General features: G+C 36.7%; 1 protein-coding gene across 1 annotated transcript; it reads right to left on the bottom strand.

Moving 5' to 3' along the window:
- Positions 1-8,999: 8,999 nt before the first annotated feature.
- LOC137715472 (trafficking protein particle complex II-specific subunit 130 homolog) lies at positions 9,000-20,945 on the bottom strand. Its single transcript, XM_068454813.1, has 21 exons — positions 20,692-20,945; positions 19,686-19,915; positions 18,482-18,663; positions 17,586-17,769; positions 17,207-17,297; positions 16,076-16,236; positions 15,511-15,600; positions 15,207-15,368; positions 14,937-14,998; positions 14,697-14,787; positions 13,635-13,798; positions 13,261-13,474; positions 12,602-13,147; positions 12,292-12,504; positions 11,719-12,112; positions 11,542-11,632; positions 11,347-11,431; positions 10,488-10,677; positions 10,002-10,300; positions 9,482-9,572; positions 9,000-9,363 (listed from the first exon to the last, which is right to left on the bottom strand). The coding sequence occupies exons 1-21, from the start codon at positions 20,753-20,755 to the stop codon at positions 9,188-9,190; spliced, it is 3,780 nt and encodes a 1,259-aa protein (XP_068310914.1). The 5' UTR covers positions 20,756-20,945; the 3' UTR covers positions 9,000-9,187.
- Positions 20,946-22,769: the final 1,824 nt, after the last annotated feature.

Genomic DNA, 22,769 nt, shown 5'->3' on the forward strand with positions numbered 1-22,769 from the left:
GGCAGTTCTCTTTCTGGGGGCCAGAAAGACTTACATAAGCATTTCAGCCTTCTTCTAACCACTGTCGTTTTTTGTTATTTTTGTTTGATTTATTTGCTGATAAAAATAAAAAAATAAAAAAACTATGCGAGAAGCCAAAAGGCTGTATAAGTGATCACTGAACATATAGTTTTTATACATAAAATGCTACAGATGTCGTATTATTATTGACTTATAGAAGACTTGAGTTTATTTATTTATTTATTTATTTATTTTTTTAAAGGAGGACAACTGGTGGCGAACCATGCACAATTATCTACTCTTTTGGGCCCGAAGGAGACTAGTTGGAATTGCACCTTATCCGTGGCCACAATCAACTGATTAATAGCTTACAAAATATCGAACACAGGACCTCCTATTATTTTTAAGGAACTGTTGTTTGCACTTTTCCACAAGGCCACTTGTCATGATTGAAGGAGTTTTTTACAGCGACAACAAATGCATGTGACATATGGTGTAAAAACTACATTAACTAATAACAAAATAAAAAGGAAAAAGAAAACTCTAATGTAATTTTTTTATTTTTAACAAACAGTATTATTTACACTAAAGAAAAGGATGGTGGATTAGCCTCACAATAAGTTAGCAATAATGTGATTCAAATTTGCATTTGGCGAGAATCGAACTTAAGACCTCTAACTTACAAGCGAAGAGGAATAACACTAGACTGTAGTACTAAGTTAATATGGAGATTTTAGTTCAATAGTGTTGAAAAATTAGTTATTATTTATGGTTTTCTTGTAGGTTTAGATATTATAGTTTCTCACCTGTTATGGATTAAGATTTTGCTTTAATTTTCACTATAATATATAGTAGTGCTTGTATTAGTTTATTTCAACAAGTGATTGATAATGTAGTATTTCGAGTTATGTAGCCGTTTCAACAATCTATTTAATAAAATGATGTTTGTCGTTGTATTTCGTTTGTTCTTTCGTTTATTTTCAAATAAACATTTGTTTTGTTTAAAAATAACAATATGATAAAGAAGACATGAAAGTATAGATATTCAGATTGGACTGGTAAGGCTAAGATTGGCTAGGGGAGTTGCAGCAAAGAAAAGTGCAAGCTTTGAACCCAGAAGGGCACTTGAGAGGGAGAGCATTTAATGCAAGTGTACGAGCACAGCAACGAAACCTAAAGGGGTTGTCGTGCATCAGTTTTACTATTTTTTAGCACACAAATGTGGCATACTTGAAGATATTTAAGCTCCAAAATCTAAAAGGCTGCAATATGCCAAAAATAACAATTATTATAAATATATAATGTTTTGTAAAGCAGTGGCATTAACATTGTCTTCTTTGTATTTTCCTATTTTCTCTGTGTCCTTCTAAAAGTCATTTGGAAATACTTTCTTAAATGTCACTTCTCCTCAGAGGTGAAGCCAGAGAGAGAGAGAGAGAGAGAAATAAAGAGAGAAAGAGCCATGGTTGTACTTGTACCCACTACCTCCTCCTTCTCCTCAAAGGTCTACTTCTTTCCTGCAAATTGTGAAAATTGTACTTGCTTTTCCTTGTCTGATGTTTATACTTGATTTTCCTTATATATTTTGTAGAATATGATGAACAAATCAATCAAGGAATTCACTCATAATACAGACTTACCTCTTCCTGCACTATCTCTATTTCTGCCACTCACTCGTTTCTCTATATCGTATCATCATTTTCACAAGGCAAAAGCTTCCATCGATCCTATATAGCTTCTCCTGCCTCCTCTGATTCGTCTTCCTCCACCATGACTGCTGCTACCCTCTCTCTTACCACCAACTTCAACATCTCTCACCTCTTTTCAAGACTCACCTCCACACCCTTCGTGACCAACTTCGCACTCTCAAGAAAGATTCAGAGAAGCCCATGTCTGAATATCTGTTGCATGCTAAAAGTATTGCCGACTCCCTTAACGTCGCTGGTTCCGCCAATACTGAAGATGAACTCATTGAATGTCTACTAGACGGCCTTGGTCCTAAGTACAAAGAGTTCACCACAGCCGTTCATCTCCGGCCTTCCCTTTCGTATGATGATTGCTATGAATTGCTTATTCAAGAAGAGAATCCTATTAAAAAGATGTCCTCTTTATCGCTGTCCAGTGGTGTTGCCCTTGCTGCTTCTCGCCGTTCCGCTGGTGTGTCCAACAACAGCTCTTCTTCTAAACGCTGCTTTGGGCACAGGCATGGTCGTCCGCGTGGCCAATGGCAACCTCGTTCTGCAACTTAGAATTCTTCTCGGTCCACCCATGGTGCCTCTTGCGACAACCGACCTCCTCCCCACACCATCGCTGCTTCCTACCTTTGAATATATATGACTGCCCTTGTCAAATATGGTCACAAAGCCCGCCAGTGTTCCACATGAGGAAACTTTGCCTATCTCGCGACTATTGACACTCCCTTGGGTGGTCGATTCCGACCCCCACATGACCAGTGATCTCAACTATCGGCTTGTATATATTTTGTATGAATATGACAAACAAATGAATTCACTCATAATACAGACTTGCCTCTTCCTGCACTATCTTTATTTCTGCCACTCTCTCGTTTATACTTGATGTTTCCTTGTCTAATATTTATACTTGGTTTTCCTTGTCTCGAATGTGGTTTATCTCAGATTTTGATGGCCAGTGGTATTCTGGGCTCCACCTCCAAGGGCTCCCATCTCCTTTTCCTCTTCCAAGGGTGGCGGTGGTGGCGGCAACGGAGTCGCACCAGGAGGCGGTGGTAGCGACGGAGTCACACCAGTAGGAGGAGGTGGTGGTGTTGGAGGCCGAGAACGAAGGATGGTCGACATTCTTCGAAGAGTGAGACAGACCGGCCAAACAGAAGAGGAAAAACTTCTGATATCAATTAATATCATGTCTACCTCCTTCGGCTAGTTTCAGGGTATTCTGCGTGATTTTATTTGTGTACTGAACTTGCCGGAGGACACTTGGCGGGAATATTGGTGTGATCATGAGTTATACTCTCAAGCTTGGATTTCGACTTACATAGCTATTGGAGAAGCGCATGACAGGTTGAGTTGGATTGTACTTGAGAAATGACAGGTTGAGTTGGATTGTACTTGAGAGAGCTGGTGCACACTATCTCCAAGTGTTTGACAGAGATGCAACTAGAGGAGAGTTTGTTTTACTATTTGAATTACGAAGAAGTGAACTCGGTGGAATGACAGCACCGGAGAATACGCTTCAGGCAAGGATTGGTGAATTACACCTTGATCTCGTAGATGGGGACAACTATGAACTCTACTTTGTTAATGGCGCTCACACCTGGTCTAGGAGCTTGTTTGTGGATCAAATGCGTGTTCAAGGTTGGCAACTAGCACTCCGCGATCTAGAGAGACGCACGCATGGTGCTGGTTGCCAACCTCGAGCACGCATTTGATCCACAAACAAGCTCCTAGACCAGGTGTGAGCGCCATTAACAAAGTAGAGTTCATAATCGTCAACATCTACGAGACCAAGGTATAATTCACCAATCCTTGCCTGAAGCGTATTCTCCAGCGTTGTCATTCCACCGAGTTCACTTCTTCGTAATTCAAACAGTAAAAAAAACTCTCATGCAGTTACATCTTGGGATTTATGAGAGAAACAAACTCTCAGCGTTGTCATTTACCAATTGTCTTAGTTAGGAAGATGCATGCAACAAGTTAACGCGAGTTGTTCTCGATGGAGAATCTACACAGTATCTTGGGATTTATGAGAGAAACGAAAGAGCGGATTATGTGCTACTGTGTGAAGTGCTAAGAAGTGAAGTCAATAAACTGCTCGACTTGGAGAATATAGTGAAACCGGCGATTCAGGCAAGGATTGACGAATTATATGCTGGGCTTTTAGCTGTGCAAGACTATGAATTCTACTTTGTTACTGGCGCTCACACCAAGTCTAAGAATTGGTTTGTCAATCAAGTTCGCACTCGTGGTTGGGGAACTGTATTCGCAGACCTACAAAGAGTCGTGGTGATATATCAAGCGGGATGAACTTGATGACACACAAGTTTGAGCTTGATGACAAGTATTAACTAAGAGATGAAAATTGTTGCTTTTTTATTTATTCGGTGGTGGCACAGTTTATTGGGGTGCACAACTTTAATTAGTATGAATTATGCAAAATTAGGTTTTATATTATATATTTTAATGAATTAAGATGGCCTGTGCCATCCTTTTTGAATCCAAATACTGGCTGGATCCTCTTTGTGAGGATTCTAGAGATCTATAAATCGTGTTTGTTCACTGTATATTGTGCGGTCATAAATTATTTTAAATATTTTTATTTAAAATTAAACACAAGCAGTATCTGACAAAAAATGACTGCACGATGTACTATGAACGGATATGATTCACAAATCCTCAGGATCCTCACCAACAGATCCGGCAAGGATCCGGATTCGAAAAGGATGGCGCGGACCATCTTAATTCATTAAAATATATAATATAAAACCTAATTTTGCATAATCATACTAATTAAAGTTGTGCACCAAAATAAACTCTGACACCACCGAATAATAAAAGGGCAACAGTTTTCATCTCTCAGTTAATATTTATCATCAAGCTCAAACTTGTGTAATCAAGCTCCTTCCGCTTGATATGTCACCGCGACTCTATGTAGTTCTGAGAATACAATTCTCTAACCACGAGTGCTAACTTGATTGACAAACTAGTTCATAGAATTGGCGTGAGCGCCAGTAACAAAGTAGAATTCATAGTCTTCAACAGCTACAAGCCCAGCGTATAATTCAATCCTTGCCTGAATCGTCGGTTTCACTATATTGTTTAAGTCGAGCAGTTTAGTGACTTCACTTCTTAGCACTTCACACAATAGCACATAATCTGCTTCTTCGTTTCTCTCATAAATCCCAAGATACTGTGTAGATTCTCCATCAAGCACAACTCGCGTTAACCGTTGCATGCATCTTTCCCAACTTAAGACGATTGGTAAACCAATGTTGGGTGAAGATATTATGTTAAATATCGTCTTAGTAGCACTAGCAGGTGTGGGGCCACTTTCTATAATGCAATTTTAACTCGAATTGTTCAAGTTTCAATACTTTAAGTAGAGTTAGTGAAATAATATTGGTCACGTTCTAATTTTCTTTGTCTCGTTTGTTCGTTCACAATTATGTTGGATAACGACTTTGAAATTTTTAAGTAAACATGTCACATAACTCTCAGGGACGGGAGACGGATGCGTTGAAATTGTCTTGGCAAACAAATGATGAATCTAAGATTCTCGCTCGGGTCCTGATCTGACGGACACATGGAAGAGGTGAAAGACCATGCGTGCGTCTCTCCTTACTGGAATTGGAGGAATGAAGAAAAGTGAAAAAGAAGAAGAAACGAAGCATCTCTGGCTACTCCTGAAAATGTTGTGCGAACGATGAGTTATATAGTCTTTCCCAATTAAAGCTAGCCATCCTGCCGCAACGGAAACTTGTTCAATTTTAACATGTCATCCTTTTGATATCCACATGTATCGCGACCGTGGCTGAACTGTACAAGTTCTTAACTTGATGATTTGAGACAGCGGAATTTATCCAACATCACACACACGGGGAACATTGAAGTATCAGCGAATCTGGCAAAACATTAAACATAAATTAGTATCATTGTCTTAAGATCTTTTAGCCTAATGCTTCGCTGCTAAAACCATTCACAACAACAGTTCAAACTCCATATGCATTAAAGTCCCCGGGATATAAACTGTCGTCGCTAAAAGCAGCTCAGAGCTCTTCGTAAGATACGCAGACTCCTTTCTCTTCTCTGCTATAGGCGATGCAAAGAAATCCCTCTTTATCCTTGTTTTCCTCATCAATGGCGGACATCAAGGCACCTGTAACATCGGAACAATTGAGAGTTCTTTTAACCACAACTAGTTTGGAATGTTTTTCCTCCCGGCCTCAAACAAAAACAGGTTCCCCGCTTCTGCTCACCAGTCGGAGGTACACTCTTTTTGAAATAGAAAAACATTGGCCTTTCTCTTCCAATGTGTCCGATACATATCCGAATATAGTCAACCAATTCTCTAACAGGCATATCGCCATGGACTAGGTATCTGCAGCCACAAAAAAAAAAAAGCACGCGTCACTTGATACACACAAATGAGCTAACCAACAAGAAGCGTGTGCGTTTCCCTATTCTATATGCAAATCTATCATATGGTAATATGCAGTATGAAAATTGTTTGGTAGGAAAGCCTTTGCTACTTGGTAAGGCAATTCATCCAAACCATGACATAATTTAGGACCAATCCTAGGACTTCACCTATTGTAATAAAATACGTTTGTTCCCCTGCAAACAGAACTGAAAATATGAGGGGTCTATGTGCATCTCCTTACTGGTGTAATCATGTGCAAAGAGAACTGAACATAGTAAGGTTTAGACTCTATATATATACTGCACTTAGACAGATTTGTGCGAGATGTGGTGGCCGAGGTAAGTTCATGGAATTATAAGTTGAAAAACCATTTATTATTACTAAACAGATAACATAATAGTTGTTACTGACGGAATTATAAGTTGATGGAATCATAAGTTGATGTAGTTATAAGTTAGCAACTTAGTGTTGCCTCTAATTAAGGACTCTTGTCTTTTAATGATGTATAATACTATTTATCGTCCGCAATTTTCCTGCAGAATTTAAGAATTATGTGAGTTTAATAATAATAATAATAATAATAATAGATTAGTACTAAAATAACAAAGTGTGCCAACAATCACCAAAAATATCATAACATAACAACTTCATCAAAAATACCATCCTTACAAAAATACAAAATTTACTACACAATATAGGATACAAATAGTACAACCACATAAAACATGATTCAGGTTACAAAAATAAATCCCAAAAACAACATTAGCGATCCCCTTGATCATGCCCGATTTTTATCCCCATCAAGTTTCCGTTGCTTTTTTTCTTCTTAAAAAGAGGCTGTGAAGATGAGGGCCCTGCTCCCTTTCCTTTTGCAATTGAGCATGCCCAATTGTCACACACACTTGGACATGCCCAATTGTCATACATAAGGAGGAGCTCAGAACCGGATGCAAGATACAAACCAGATGAGGCCCTGCAGGACTGCAACTTATATTCGATTCACCAACATCCGGCAGACCAAGTTGAGGTGGGGGCAAATGTATCCTGCCACTAGAGGCACACACAATATTGAGATTTCTATCCTTGTACCTGCCATCGCAAGATTTTTGGTTCAACTGATGTTGCAAATAACAAAGAGGCAATAGCTATGAGACTGAAGATATTTTTCCTCGACAAAAACAAATACGTAGAGTTTAAGTAGTTCACTAAACCTTGTTTTGCAGAAGAGATTCATGCCATCTTTTCCTCCCAGCTATCATCCAATTCTCAGTATTTGCATCCTGGTGCACACTCACTAAAAATTATTAATGTGCTCAAGTTGTAGTCACCGAATTCATAGTGCACCTTAACAAATGACAGTGGAAACATATGCGCTAATTCGTCGATTGGACATGCAAGAGAGCACTCGAAGAGAATATTGGTGTGGGAATGATGTGTACTCTTACTGTCGGCATTGAACCTGCCTCGGGAAGTAGCGCGCAGTGGATTGAGCCGAGTTGTGTTGGATAGGAGTGGTGCACAATATCTTCGAGTCCATGAAAGACTTGTAACTTGGACAGAGTGTGTTACTATCTGAATTCCGGAAGAGCGAAATCAGTGGATTCCTGAAGCGCTTGTTTCACCATATTTTCCAAGGCTAGCTGACCATTGATTTCACTTCTCCGTATCCAACACACTAGCACGTAACTTGCTTATACATTTCTTTCTTACACCCGGAGATTGTTAGAAGTCGATAAGCACGGGAAAAATTTTTTAGATCTCGACGAGCGAGAAAATGAGTCTTTAAGATGGCTCTTCTTTTGAAATCACGCCCACGATTACCATCGTGCCTTGTGGGTTTACAACTTTTTTTCAGTCTCTTTACTTTTTTTCACAAAAATGTCAAATTTCTCGGGAAAACATTGCTGCATTTGAAGATTCCATCATTTCCAACATAGGTACGAATTTGCTCGACCTTTTAGCTTCTAGGTTTTATTTTTTGAACTACTTTGGCGATCTAGGTTGCCAAAAGGTCAGGCAAAGTCGTACTTATCTTGGAAATGATGGAATCTTCGAATGCGGCAATGTTTTCCCGAGAAAGTTTGACATTTTTGTGAAAAAAAGTAAAGAGCCGGAGAAAAAGTTGTAAACCCACCATGATAATAAACTTGGGGCGATTTTGTAAGGAGACACCATCTCAAAGACTCATTTTGTCGCTCCTCGAGATCGAACAATTTTTTCTCTAGCTTATCGACTTCTAACAATATTCTTGAAGAAGACATTGTAAGAACTTAGTATTTACAAACTAGGAACAATGATTATGAGATATTTTGATTTTGGTGTGCGACTTGGAATGCATGTTGGGTTTATATGGAGAAAAAAAAGAAGGATGAGGTTGTAGATATTGCCAAGTGGCACGACGTGATTAATTAAAAATCTTATCGAAATATATTCACATGGATTCTAAGCAGAGTGACACGTGGTGCGACAGAATTGATTAAAAATCTTATTGAAATCTACCCAAAATGATTTTTATCAGATAGTGACACGTGTGTGTGACATGATTGGTTAAAAATATTATGAAAAATATATCCACAAAGTTCTTACATAATTATGACACGTGACGCTACGGAGTTGGTTAAAAGTCTACTCGAAATCTATTCACAAAAATTATGCCTTCGGATAATGACACGTGACGTGACGAAATTGGTTAAAATTCCTATCCGAAATTAACATAAAATTGTCTTTATTATTTTATATATAAAAAATTATGTTAATAGTTAATACCAATAGCACGGGTAATTCAGCTTATAAGTATAGATATACCAGTTCGATGGATCTCTAGGCCGAATTGTACACATTGGACACGATGAACACTTGAAAAACCTACCTATTGCAAACTAATCTCAACTAAGCTGATTTTTCAACCATCAGATAAAAAAGAAAAGGAAAAACGCAATACAGATTTACAAATTCCATGGAAATGGAAAGGGGAAACCTAAAATTTTCTCCGTAAGCATGTCCAACCATTAGAGCGGAAATTATAAGGATCTAGAGGACTTGAATCCAGGAGAGGAAATTGGGTTGACAACAATCATGCCGGAATACAAAAGGAGGAGCTCAGAACCGGCGGCAAGATACAAACCAGATGAGGCCCAGCAGGACTGCAACTTATATTCGATTCACCAACATCTGGCAGACCAAGTTGAGGGGGGCGAACATACCCCGCCACTAGAGGCACACATAATATTGAGAGTTCTATCCTTGAACCTGCCATTGCAAGAATTATTTGTTCAAATGAAAATTGCAAATAACAAAGAGGCAATGGCTATGAGCCAGAAGATATTTTCGTAGATAAAGACAAATACGTGGAGTTAGTTCACAAAACCTTGCTTTGCAGAGAGAGAAACATGCCCTCTTTTCCTCCCAGCAATCATCCAATTCTCAGTATTTGCACCGACTTCATATAACACCTCATCCTGGTGCACAATCACTAAAAATTATTAATATGCTCAAGTTGTAGTCACCGAATTCATATAACGCCTTAACAAATGACAGTTGAAACTTGAAACGCAACCCTAATTCCACATCTACCAAAGTTAGTGGGATAAACTAAAAATTACACTTGAAGATAACAGACAGACGTCAGTTCATGCAGTGACGAGCAATTCTGATGGTGATTCATATGTCTCTACACAAATTTTATTATTTCCTTTCAAGTGAAACTCAATGACATACACCTTACCACCTCAGGTTTTTAGGTGAAACAACCAAGTACGCTGCAATTACATGAAATTCTTGTACACTTAAAAACAGTTGAACACCGAGTAAAAAGTCATAAATTATCAGCATTCTAAGATTTGCCAACCGCAATCTAACTTGTCCAAGAGGCTCAGGCAGTGACTTACATTGTTAGGAGAAACTTCATTTCCCTCAAAATCCTTCAATCTTTCAACCCTCCATTTCATGGTAACTGGCTGGCCAACCCTAAGGCCACCAGAAGAGAGAGTAAGAAAACCAACAGCCAGGACTGGATCAAGCACAGGCCTTTGTAAAGCAAGAGTGCTTCTGAAAATTAAGTCCTGTCTAGCACCCTCAGACCCAGAAGATTCTGCAGACACAGGTGGGTGTGCTCCACTGGTTCTATCACCAGAAATTCCATATCTAATATTTAGTATACTATCCGACTGAAGAGCCTTAGCATCATCTGCGGGAAAAACGAAATTCGCATCATCAGTTCTGTCAAATGTACGAAAATCTTAAGTATGAAAAGATTCACAACCAAATCCACATTTGCAGCAACGAAGACATGACAGTGACTTATTAGCGCTTGTTTTAACTTAAAGATAGGAGCTTAGAAACATGCAAATATGTATAACAGAAAGGAACAATACCTTCAACATAAGGCTTCGCTAAGCATATACTGAATAGCATTGCTGCTTTAGAATTTGGAGAAACTACTAGTGGAAAGTAGGCTGAAGTTGGTCTCCCATCACCTTGTCCGGTATTAACAAACCCATCTTGAAGATCAAGCCAAGCATCAAAGATGGTCACTGTGGCCTTCACTTCAGAGTGTAGAATGACCTGGAAGTAATCAAGTCAAAGAGGAACTAAATACTCATGAAGGAATTGATATTTATAACAAGCACACCAGAATATGAACGGCCAACCCCCAAGGACTCTGCAGATATTTCATACAAATAAACTCTCATGTTTCATGGATTTTTAAGCATTTATTTTGGTAATTGCAGTCCAACTTCGTACCTTTCCGGCATAAACTGAGATTTAATGCCATAACTCTTATTTGTATTTTACTTTTTATTGGTGCAGTCATATACAGGAAAGTCCCACAAAGGAAATCATCCAGGTTCGGAGCGGGAAGCATGCATTCTACTGGAGCTACCCACTTCGATCAATTAGCCAATATTTTGACCAGATATGAAATCACTTTAACCACAACCTAACTTGCACGAGATTCAACAACCAAAACTACTGGAATAGAAGAATAGTTTTTTAATAACTGTATTAAAAAACAAAATTATAACTCAAAAATATCTTTGTCTAACATGGTAGAAGGCAATGTGAAATCATATCCAGCCAATGCACAAAAACATCATTCATGCTAAGATAGTGGTTACAATAACTGTTTGTGGAAACAGACACAATTTCCATGTTTCAACACATAGGATGTCACACATGACACGTTGTATTATCTAATCACCTAGCCAGGGATGCACAAGTAAACTTACATACCTGCAGAAGCAAAGTATCATCATTGCATTTATCTGTTACTCGCATGCTCACATGGAAAGGATCGGTAAAATGCACAGCTAGGGTCCTGCACAAATTAATAATCAATAAAAGACATCTACAAATTTGAAAGCTAAGAACAAAAAGTAGACCAAAATCAAAGAAATATCAGCAAGGATGATGTAAAACGAGAAATACCTCTCAAATATCTGATTGTGAGATACACCAAATTCAAGTTTGAGTGCTATCATCCTCATTCCATCCACAATGCTCTGTCTCTGGGGAACCACTGCAATAAGACATGATGCATTACGTACAGGTAAGCAGTTGGACTCAATAAAGAGTATTTACACGTATAACACATATATCCACAACCTGAAGATGATCCTACTGTAAGCTTTTCACTGATAGCACGAACTGGAATCCATAAAATAGACGTTGAATTGCTTGCCCAATGTGGAAACTCTACTCTATCATCACACAGAGTCAACTTCTCAAAACTTTTATCGACAGCCAAAGAACCATCCTTTAGAGTATCATTGCAGTCGGTCACACCAACTGAACTCTTTGATGCATCAACATAGCTCTCCATCTCAATGAAATGTGAATCTTCAATTTTAAGACCAGGTCCAGTATCAACATACAAGACAGCACCTTTGAGAGAGTAGTTAATGGGTCTTACAATAATGCCTACCCACTGAGGTTCATTTATCAGCAAACCAGAGGAAACAGCTGCAACAAGATCAACCAGAGGTCTTGGTTTGAATACCTGAAAAACAAAAGGTCATTTAGAAGGTACAATACCATAAGTAAATCTTAGAAATCAACTGAAAAAATTCGTCTCGAATTTATGTACCACTTTTATTTACAATAAAATTAAAATACAGGGATAAACTAATAATTTGGCATATGATGGGTAACAACAAGCTATAAGTTCAGAAGTTGCACCTTCAAGATAGGTCTAGGAGGCTTTTCATAACTCATGAAATCCACACTGTCTTCAGGGCCACCCTTGGAAAAGCTATGAGATCTGAATCTTAATTGCCCAATTTGCCCAGTGAGAACCCCCAAAACATATGAACCTGGTTTCTGTGGGGGTAAATCCAGGGTAATGGTATTCCGACCAGGCTTTAATACAATTGCAGTAGAGCTCATTAATGCCTGAAATATCAGATGAAATAATCATATATAATGTTCACACAACAATTAGACCTGAAACGGTGAGATGAAAATGCATTGTAAGTCCAAGAAAGCTTACCTTAGCAACCTCATCAGTATTAAATATTGCATTCAAAGTGAGACTTAGTGAATCAAGAGTTATATCATCAGGAAAGCCACTCCAAAATGTTACTGATAGAGTACCAGAATCTCCATCACATAATTCTAATGGAGGCCCAGGATTGCCAGAAAATGTAATTAAAGATGACACATCTAGCGGCACCGGTTGCTCCATTTCGCCATGTGCAAGACGAACCACCTCTAACTGAAAATCTTGGCGTTCCTTTGTCAAAAACAAGCCTTTATCCAATGAAAGCAATCTCACACAAGATGATAGATAGCCAGCTTGATCATTGAGTATTTTCTGACACTCTGCTAAATTGGGGAGGACTTCTGCCAATAAAACCTGCCATCCTTCACCAGAGTAAAGTGCACAAACCTTTTCATATGACTTTGCTGCCAGATCAAAGTTTCCGTGCTTAAAAAAGACAGATGCTATTTCTCCATCAAGAACAACTCCATGTCTTTTCCACCAGGATCGATGATAATTGTCAGCAGCGCCTTTAGTTAGTTCAAGATATTTTTGCTGTCAAAACAAGACAAAAATATCAACAAAAAATTATGTAGCATGTATAGAGGAACTACTAATTTGAACAATCCTGCATGGATAGTAAACTAAAAGTGAGCAAGTGTTCATACCTCAAACTCCTCTGTAGATGACAAAGACTTCAACAGATTAGGATTAGAAACTGTATTGTGCAGAGCATATTCAGCAGCAACATAAATTTCAGCAAGCCTCATAGGTCGATCAATTGAGCTCTCAGAAATTCCTGGTGAAGAGTTAGTACGTGACATAACACTTGTTTGCACTTTTTGTAATGATGGCATCTTAAATGACACATCTGAACCTGAACTGTCATCATACATTGCGACTCCGTTACCACTCAAACATGCCATTTTTAATACATAAAAACAATAAATGAAATGAGAATATTTAGTAAGAGTATTAATAAACAAAGAACGATTAGAAACAGATGGCACTACATTTGCTAAAATTCTTGAATTTGCATTACCCGTCACTAAAATTTTGGCGGCCATCAAACATTTCAACCATATTCCCAGCAGAAAGGGAAGCTCTCCTCCGATTAGCCTCGCGTAATAGTAGAGAAGGTTCAAGAGGCAATGGTTTTCTCTGAATACCAAAGTGCTTTACTGATGGAGTTGACTGTAGAATCATCTGCAAAAGATAAACGAATACCTTTTTTCATCAAAAAGAGAAGAAACAGAAATGAATAACTTAGGTGGCGGAAAATGCTTTTGCATGAAAGTCAAAAAGCCAACTGAACAGTAATAAGAATACTATGGCAACTTTAGAAGATAATCATCATTAATCAATAATTAAAGGTCTAATTTCCTATACACCACCTTCGTTTACCCCATGTAATAAGGATGGGACGACACTAATACCCCCTTGTATTGGTTTGATAAGGGTGCTAGGCTCACAAACATATACTAAACCCTAAACCATTTCAAAATTGAGAAATTTGAGGGATTAAAAGATCTATTATGAAATTTTCATAAAATGGGTCAAATCTTCTGCTTTTGAAGGTGTAAAAAGATAATCATCACTTGAAAGTTAACGCTGATGTTTTTTGGTATAAAAGCACATCAACCTACTGGAAAAATATAAGGGAGTAAGAATGTCAGAAATCTGTAACAAGGAGTGGTTGCATAAAGCCTTTTAACATGACCAAAACTTCCAACCACAAGACACGTCAAATAGGAAGAGAAAATGAATGAACAATAAACAATAAACCTTCCAAGATAAAAGTTTATGCTGATTTATACTAATGTAGGCTAGACAGACATAAATTGATGTAGTCTCAATTAAATAAGTTTACACCTACATATGTTATCCGGAATTGAATTAAAATATTAGCTTAACATTAACTGAAGAAGTTGGGGTTCCACCATAAAACCAATTGGCAATATGGGGAGTAGCCCAACTACTTATAAGCACATGCAAGGTCCCTCCTCTCATCAATGTGGGATTTATTCTCAACATTAGCTAGTCCTATTCAAAAATAAAAACTTCAGCTAGTCTGATGCCAACATTGACTGTATTAAGAACTTACCTTTTCTTTTGCCAGCACCTCAGATGAAGCATCTGCTGGAACTGAGGGCCAAACTGCAGGCTTGGGCCAGGGAAGCATGCTGAGTGAAGCACTGTTAATTGAGTTAAAAGTAAAGGAAAACTAGTTCAGAAAAACATCTGCAACTTTTAGGTACGTTAAAGCTAATTGCAATGATTACATGTTCAAGCCTGTATCTAGAACGCTATAAGTTGTTTTCATCTTCAAAGATTCAATTGGTACCTATTTCCAGGACTCCTTTCTATATTCGTCCCATATCCGATTAAATATGCAAGCCTCATGAACTGCATAAACATACATTACAGCCTTTTATTAGTAAAGTGCAAGCATATTAAAAACGAATTTTCTAGTCAATGTTGTTTGCCGGTTGAACAACGGATAACATTCACTTGTATCAATGCACTCCAATAAAGGTATACGAATGGATTAAAGAACAACACAAAATGATATTTTAAGTTCCTCTATTGCATATGAAACACAAAGTACTTTTACCTTAACCCTGCATAGTGAATAAAGGTCACCTTGAAGGCGGTAGAATTCCTTTTCTATATCAGGTGCTGCAAGTCCTTCCTTATAATGTGAATCAGTTTCATTGACTAAGGACATGCACGCCGTTATCACCCAAACTTCACGCATACAAAATGGTAGAATACTCTGAGAACAACTCCAAAAAGGAGAAAACAGGAAAGGTGAGGATAAAAAAAAAAAATGAAAATAGAAGTCAGATATGATCATTCAGAATCATACAAACTTCAAGATATGAAAAACACCTTTAAACAAAATGAATACCAGATACCTCATGTACAGCCAGAAACTTTGAGAAGCTTATAATGAATGAGTATCCCCTTGATGCTACTTCAAACGGGCGATTCAGCTTGAATAAAAGCTACAGTTAACCATCTATTAGATATGCAGTTCAAATTTTGTTTCAGTAAATTAGGACATCAATTTCTGCATAAACTAGATTCTGAAGGCACCACCTTTCTCTCAAAGTAGTTTTTTCTGAATGGTCGTATTATTTTTCTATATTAAGTAAATGGTCACGGAACCTTCTTTTATGTCCACGGTAAACTTGTATTCATCACTTAAACCACCGTGCAGTCAATGTAATTGTATTAAGTTCTCATTCTTCATTTTTATCAATATAATAGGCACAAGTTTGAGTATGGAGTAATTTACATCTTACGAAACTATGAAAGGTAAAGCCACAGCATTCCATGAAGTACAACATTAGGCTGTTGATGTTGAAAAAAAAAAAACTACAGATGGAAATCATTTTAGTGACATAACAGGATAATTTTAATTCATTTTTTTAACTGATTTAAGGTCATAGGCTTGAATTGAACAACTGTCTCACATACCTTTGATTGGCAGGCAAACAGATACTGTCTAAATTCAAATTCTCTAAATGAGTCATCTTGAACAATTTGTGTCAATGATTTGTTTCCAGAATTGAGCAATGCTGCCTGATCATCACCATGGTCAACTCCTCCGAAGTCCTTCCGTATTCCATTCATTTCAACTGCATCATATGAAAATGATTCATTATTGGTCTTGTATCTAGGGCAAAAAAGAAAGAGAAAAAGTCCATTATTGATCGAAATCTTATAATTTAAAAGCACTAAGCTTATAATGGAATGAAGATTTTCCAATTTTTAGTTTCATTAAGTGGCGGGAGAACTTAAAAGCTCACATTCATGATCTCCCACTCACTGCTCAGCAGACAATCATCCTCACCAATCGTTGGACCAAAATCAAAATGCTGACACTTATTCAAGAAGAAAAAGTCTTTATTGAGATTTGTATATTAGGCGATGGAATTTAAAAAAAATGAATTATGAGCATGGCTCCCACAGAATATGGATCAAAATAGAGTGCATGTTTGTGTGTGCGTTAATGATGTAGATTCTTGTTTCCTTTGAGGAGACATGAACAACTACAGGATTGCAATAAGCAATTCAATGAATCATTTCTACCCGATTTGACTGCACAAGAATTAAGACATGAAGAGAAGATTACAAAAAATTAATAATAAATAAATAAATAAAAACTGGTTTAGTGTGAAGAAGATAGACTCGTTAAGGAATTCTTCTTTTACAGGAAACAAATATTTTATGAACATCTGGCAGTCATAGAATAAAAATAATGAATTGTCTCATTATCACAAGTAAAATGACTAGTACAGCAGTCAACGGTTGCTCATATCTACGATACAAGGCCCCCAATTCATGAAGATCGCTATACCTTCACAAAGTAAGTTTCAAAATAAAGTAAGCGTGTCATAAAGTAACACTAACTATACTTGCTGATCAATTATTAAGGACTTATAAAAATGTAGACAAATAAAAGTTAAAAAGATCCCCCATGCATGTACTTGAAGGTGGCATTTGCAGTTCCATGTGAAAATAGGATTCTCATTAGCAAACATATGTAGAAGCCATAACATGTATGTCAACACCAAAAGTGATAAATAAGATATATGTGTAACGCACCTGTTTCCAAATAACAAATTTCTAGCTCATCATATTCACGTAAAGAATCTTCATGAAGATGAGCCATCTCAAACATAAAAGCCAAGCTTTCCTAAAAAGAGAATCAATTATGGTAAGACGCCAGAAGATGATCAGTAACATAAATTATATGGATCTAAAAACACAAAGGTTTGTGGTTCTTGCGCCTCATAATTGCCTAAAGTAGGATTTGAAATGTACTTTTATAAGACCAAAAAGTATTCACTATTCAGTAAGCTTTTGAATACAATTGATGTATGCAAGAAATCTACATTTGAATCAACAATCTTTTAAATCCTTTTTGCCCAAAGCAGCCTTAATCAAATTCTTCAAATCCAAAAATTGAGAAAAATGGAACTACCTTCAGAATAAAAAAATTGCAGAAGTTCCAAACTGGCATGAAGCGTTGTTCACTGAGCTTGCGTATCTCGTCCTCATAAAATTGTACACGCCTATCTAATGTATTTCTGATGCACTCCACTATCTTGGATTCCAAATCTTCCCAAAAGTTTGCTTCAGGTGAATATAGATCGAACTTGCAGCACCTGAGCAAAGCACAAGTTGATCAAGTAACATGATATTAGGTGAACTAAACTTTAAACAAATACATCAAAATATCATTCAACTTTATATTATAACCTGACACTTATATTTGATGGTCAACTCATGTTTTACGGTAGACATGATACCAGATGCAACTTACTGAAAAGAAATGAAAGAAGATATTATACGTATAGGTATTTTTAAAACTCAACCCGACCCAATTATAAATATGCTGGTGATGTGATCAGTCTACAATACTGAAAGAAAACAAGATGCTTGCCAAGTCCATCTTTAACAACCATGAAGGAAACAGATGAAATCGACAAAAAAAACATTCTTTACCCTTCTCCACATTTTGGCTAAAAGGTGTAAGTATATGTTATCAATTTAATACCAACGTTGTTAAATTTGTATTGTTTAATCTGTTATAGATGAAAAATTCTCAATATCGCATGTTGACTTAAATAACAACAAAGCAGATGATGTAAAGGATAAGTGTTGTCCAAAAATACCGACTAATCTTCTTATTAGAATTTTGAATGCATTTTGGAAATGCGCTCTCTGGAACACCTTAATAGAGGGGAAGAAACTAGGAAAAGCTCAATGCTCACCAATATTTTGAGTATAAAATAATCACAACACTCACCTCTCAATACTACTCAGTCCATCAATTAAAAAAGCAATCATATTTGATTACAACAGCAATAAACTCACCTTTCTCTCTTCTTGGAACTGAAATCAACTTCAAGTTTGGCATAAACTTTACTTGCCAATTTGGTGGCTTGATCATTATTCGGGTGAGCCTTGGATATAAAAACAATAAACCATTCCCGTTCATCATTCTGGACAATTAACTTTAGGCGCGGTTTAAGGATGGTCTTGAACTCATCAAGATCCTAATGAATAAAGACAAAAAACTGTTAGTTAACTATAAGATTAGCAGCATACAATCAAACAGATCATGGTTTGGTCTTATGATAACGATAATACTACCAGCGCATGGAAATATTGATAGAAAAATGTTGTACCATACACTTAAATGAAACAAGTTTCATTCCTACATTTTCTATCAAAACCTGACAAATGCTCAAAGACACAGAGCTAGCTACTTTCTCAATCTGCATAAGTTAGTAAGCAAAGTACCCTTACAACTATCTAGTACAAAAGATGTAGACAAATCTGACTTCAAACATTTAATAGCATAATAGTTGTTGTCTTTAGAACACAATAGTCATGCATATATTTTATCAAAAATGGATAGCTAAATGGTTCCCCATTTGACAGATATTTTTGCACAGATGATTTTAAAGTAGATCTAAAATAATGGAAGCTTTTGGATCACCGAACCATGTTTCTCATTGAGCTCCACGTGTTCTTTGTACACACAAAAACATATATCCATCCATATAGAAATACACACACTAGGACAACTCCTCAGCTTTAAAATAATCCAGCAACATAGCAAGTAAAAAAATGAGTAAACCAGCCATTTTATTCAACATGACAAAGCATGTGGAAAAGAACTACAATTGAATTTATAAAAGAAATTACTGAAATTGTTTAACGTAATAGAAGTACAGTTGGCATATATAAATATATATATATATATATATATAAACTTTTTTAGAAAGAGACAAATTTTTTATTTTCTTTTTATTAATAACTTGAGGTATCAAGATCTTCAATCAAAGGCACGTGTAGACCCTACAACCAGAATGGCTGGGACTAACAATTGGAGGTTTCCCCATAGGAGTGTATGCATCCGAGGGAATTGAACCAGAGACCTTTGTTTACTAAGCTTCTTATCTTGGCCCTTACTGAGAGTGGACTAACCCATGGTGTTTATAGATACAGATATTATACATTGGTTACGAAATAATACATCAAGATAAGTGAGGTGAAGGAGATTGTATCTTACCTCACAGGTGACAAGGACCGCAGTTGCATATGGCTCCCGGAACCAAAATAATGATTGCTCTTGTGGGAACCGGCTACGAAGCCTCGAGTCTGTGGTTAGTATGAATTCAGCAGGAAGATTCTCTACAAATACAGGATTACGGGTCTTGTTATTTAAGCAAGCCCTTTTAAATGGCAAGTGCTCCTCAAACCCATTCTTGACAGTAGGCCACAAGTCGCTCACATCTTCAACTGCAAATGAGCTCATGGTTAAACTGTTAGATGGGAACACGAAGCAAGGCCAGTGACATAAACCATTACTGCAAAAAACACATATTAGCTATCCGTTTCACTCGCTGTAAACTCAATACAGACTAAGAACATGACAGGAATATTCGCAGAAATTGTCAAGGGATCGGTCAAGTAGCAATTAGGCTGTTAATGGGTTCCCACATTAAGCATAATCATATACTTTTGTAAGATAAGCATAACCATACATGGCTGAGAACACAACAATGATCACAAATAACTAAATATAACTTGTCATTAAATGAATGGCGAATGCCGCACAAGCTGTTCGATAAAATACAAAAAGCTAATAAATGATTTCTAGTACTGGAACACCGAAACAACAAACTTTGCGCATTGTGCAAAAAAATCGTTCCCATTTATGGAAATTCAATTGAAGAACTACTAGTTCCCGAAAACACTCCGAAACTGACCAACTAAAGGCATCATTTTACAAACAGTAGGACGAAAACTTTGCATTTTCCGCATCACTTTAATTGCTAATTAGCTATCCCCGTACTTAAACAAATACGCATTTTTTTTCTTCTACTAGCAAATAGCCCAAATTAACACCTTTAATTACTTACACAGCCCCCAAATCTCAATCAAGAAGATCAGTAACTTCAAATGAGCAATTGATGAACAAAAAGCAGAACAAGAATGGTTAAGCTCGAATTTGAAATTACAGAAGAAAAATGGAACCCAGAAATTGATTAGTATTGTCGAATTTGGAGATTTACCTGCAATCACGAGATGATCGAGGGAATTCTTGATCGTCTGGAACTGAGCAAGGTAGTTCGCCATGTTCGACCTCGATCTATACCAGATGTGTGAAATTCTTCATGATCCAGATATATATATAGAGAGAGCGAGAACGAGACCTATACGTACATATACATATACATATACATGTAGAGAGGGAGCGCTCTGAGTGAGGTGATGGTTGGAAGTGTGGGTTTGCTCTCTCACTTTGTAATGGAGAGTTGGATCGAAAATTCTGCAGTGCAACTGTGCAACCCGCTTCTGCACCGGTAGTTCCGTTTATTTTCAACGGTTAGATTTGGATGCTTTGATCTAATGGCTCATAATAAACTTGAAAAGAAACTTTCTTTGTTTTTGTTGTAAGTACTGTGTTTATTTAAGAATGTGACTCTGTAATTTAAATAGAATTTCAGAACAATTTGGAGATCAAGTTTTTATAGGTTTTGTATTATTTGTAAGGCGATAAAATAATTAGTATAAATAAAGATATTAGGCATGAAAAATAACAATTACAATTTATCAAGTCCTCTGTTATTTCTCCTCTCTTCTCTTTGTCACACCCTCTATACTTTTTCTCAAATAGTTAATTTCACAACACGTCATCAGTATGAATAACTTTCGATGTTGCACTTAGAGTTAGAAATGAATTATTTTGGAAATCAATCAACTTAAATTAAGTGGGAAGTTTAGTTTCATGTTGTTGTTATTTTGATTAACTTGTTACCTTTATTGAGTTGACGTAGTTGATAATTGATGTCTCTTGCATATTCTTTAAGAAGTATTCCAAATTTGGTAAAGTTGCAGTTTATGTTGATGACTTGAATCTCACTAATCTTGGAAGAGCATAAGAAAATTGCATCACACCTGAAGTTGGAATTTGAGATAAAGGATACCACAACTTAAAGTCCGAGTGTTGTTTCTAACGGTAGTCTGCTTTACTTGTCGAACCACACCCAAAAGGTGTTGCTTTTTTTACTGTACCTATGATTACCCAAATGCTAGATGCAAATGAGATCCTTGAAGATGTTTAGAACCCAAAGTTCCACATCTAAATTCAATTTGCGTTTTATTGTACTTAGCTTATTACATTAGGCATGACATGTCTTTTGCTGTTAATCTGTTGGTAAAGATAGAACATTGTTTTTTCTAAGTATATTCATCAATTGCTAGTTAGATTCGTTTATGGTTAACTCTTTTTTCCTCTTACAACACATATTGTCCGACAGTGGTTGTAAGTACAGTCAATATTTAAAAGAAATTTGGTTATTTTTCTTTCTTATTTACGAGGCAAAATTCGGGTTAATTATACAAACACCTCTTGAGGTTTTTCATGTTTTCACAAAAAAATTCCTTATGTATAAATCAGTACACTAACACCGTACAAGGTTTTAATTCACTTCTACATAACCCCTTTAAGGACATATTTACCATTTAATTAATTATTTAAAATGAAAAAATCTTATTTATAACAGAAAAAGATTAATATTACATTAAACATTTAAACAAACAAAATAAACCCTATGCATCTCCTAAACCCTAGTCCTGCATCTTCTTCTTCCCCTCCCTCCCATATTTGTTTTCCAGCAACCATCTCTCTCTCTAGTTCTTTATTTGGTTTCGACCATCTGCTGTTGTGGCTTTTGTGTGTGTGTGACAATAATGGATATTTTTTTTAGTCGAACAATAATATTAGTAAGTTAGATGTTAGACGGGATTCGAACTCACGTTATCATGCAATAACACAACATCTTTCTACCATTGTGGTAAAGAGCCACTTGCGTGACCATAATCGATTTGACATTCTTGAAACATTTATGTTAATTAGGAGTGTTAATCACTCTCTCTTTCCCAATTTCAGCCTTTTCAAATCGGCAACCGACCGAAAACAATTATAAAAAAAGAAAAACTGAAATTTCTAGCCTTTTTAATTCTCGTCAAATAAAAAAAAAAAACAATTGAAAACAATGAAGCTGAGATAATGGGATCACCCCGGCTTGCATGGAAAGAATTATAGCCTTCAGTTCCCCTTTTTTTATGTTTAACTTAAAATATTAAT

Source organism: Pyrus communis, chromosome 14 (genome assembly GCF_963583255.1).
Source record: "Pyrus communis chromosome 14, drPyrComm1.1, whole genome shotgun sequence".
NCBI lineage: Eukaryota > Viridiplantae > Streptophyta > Magnoliopsida > Rosales > Rosaceae > Pyrus > Pyrus communis.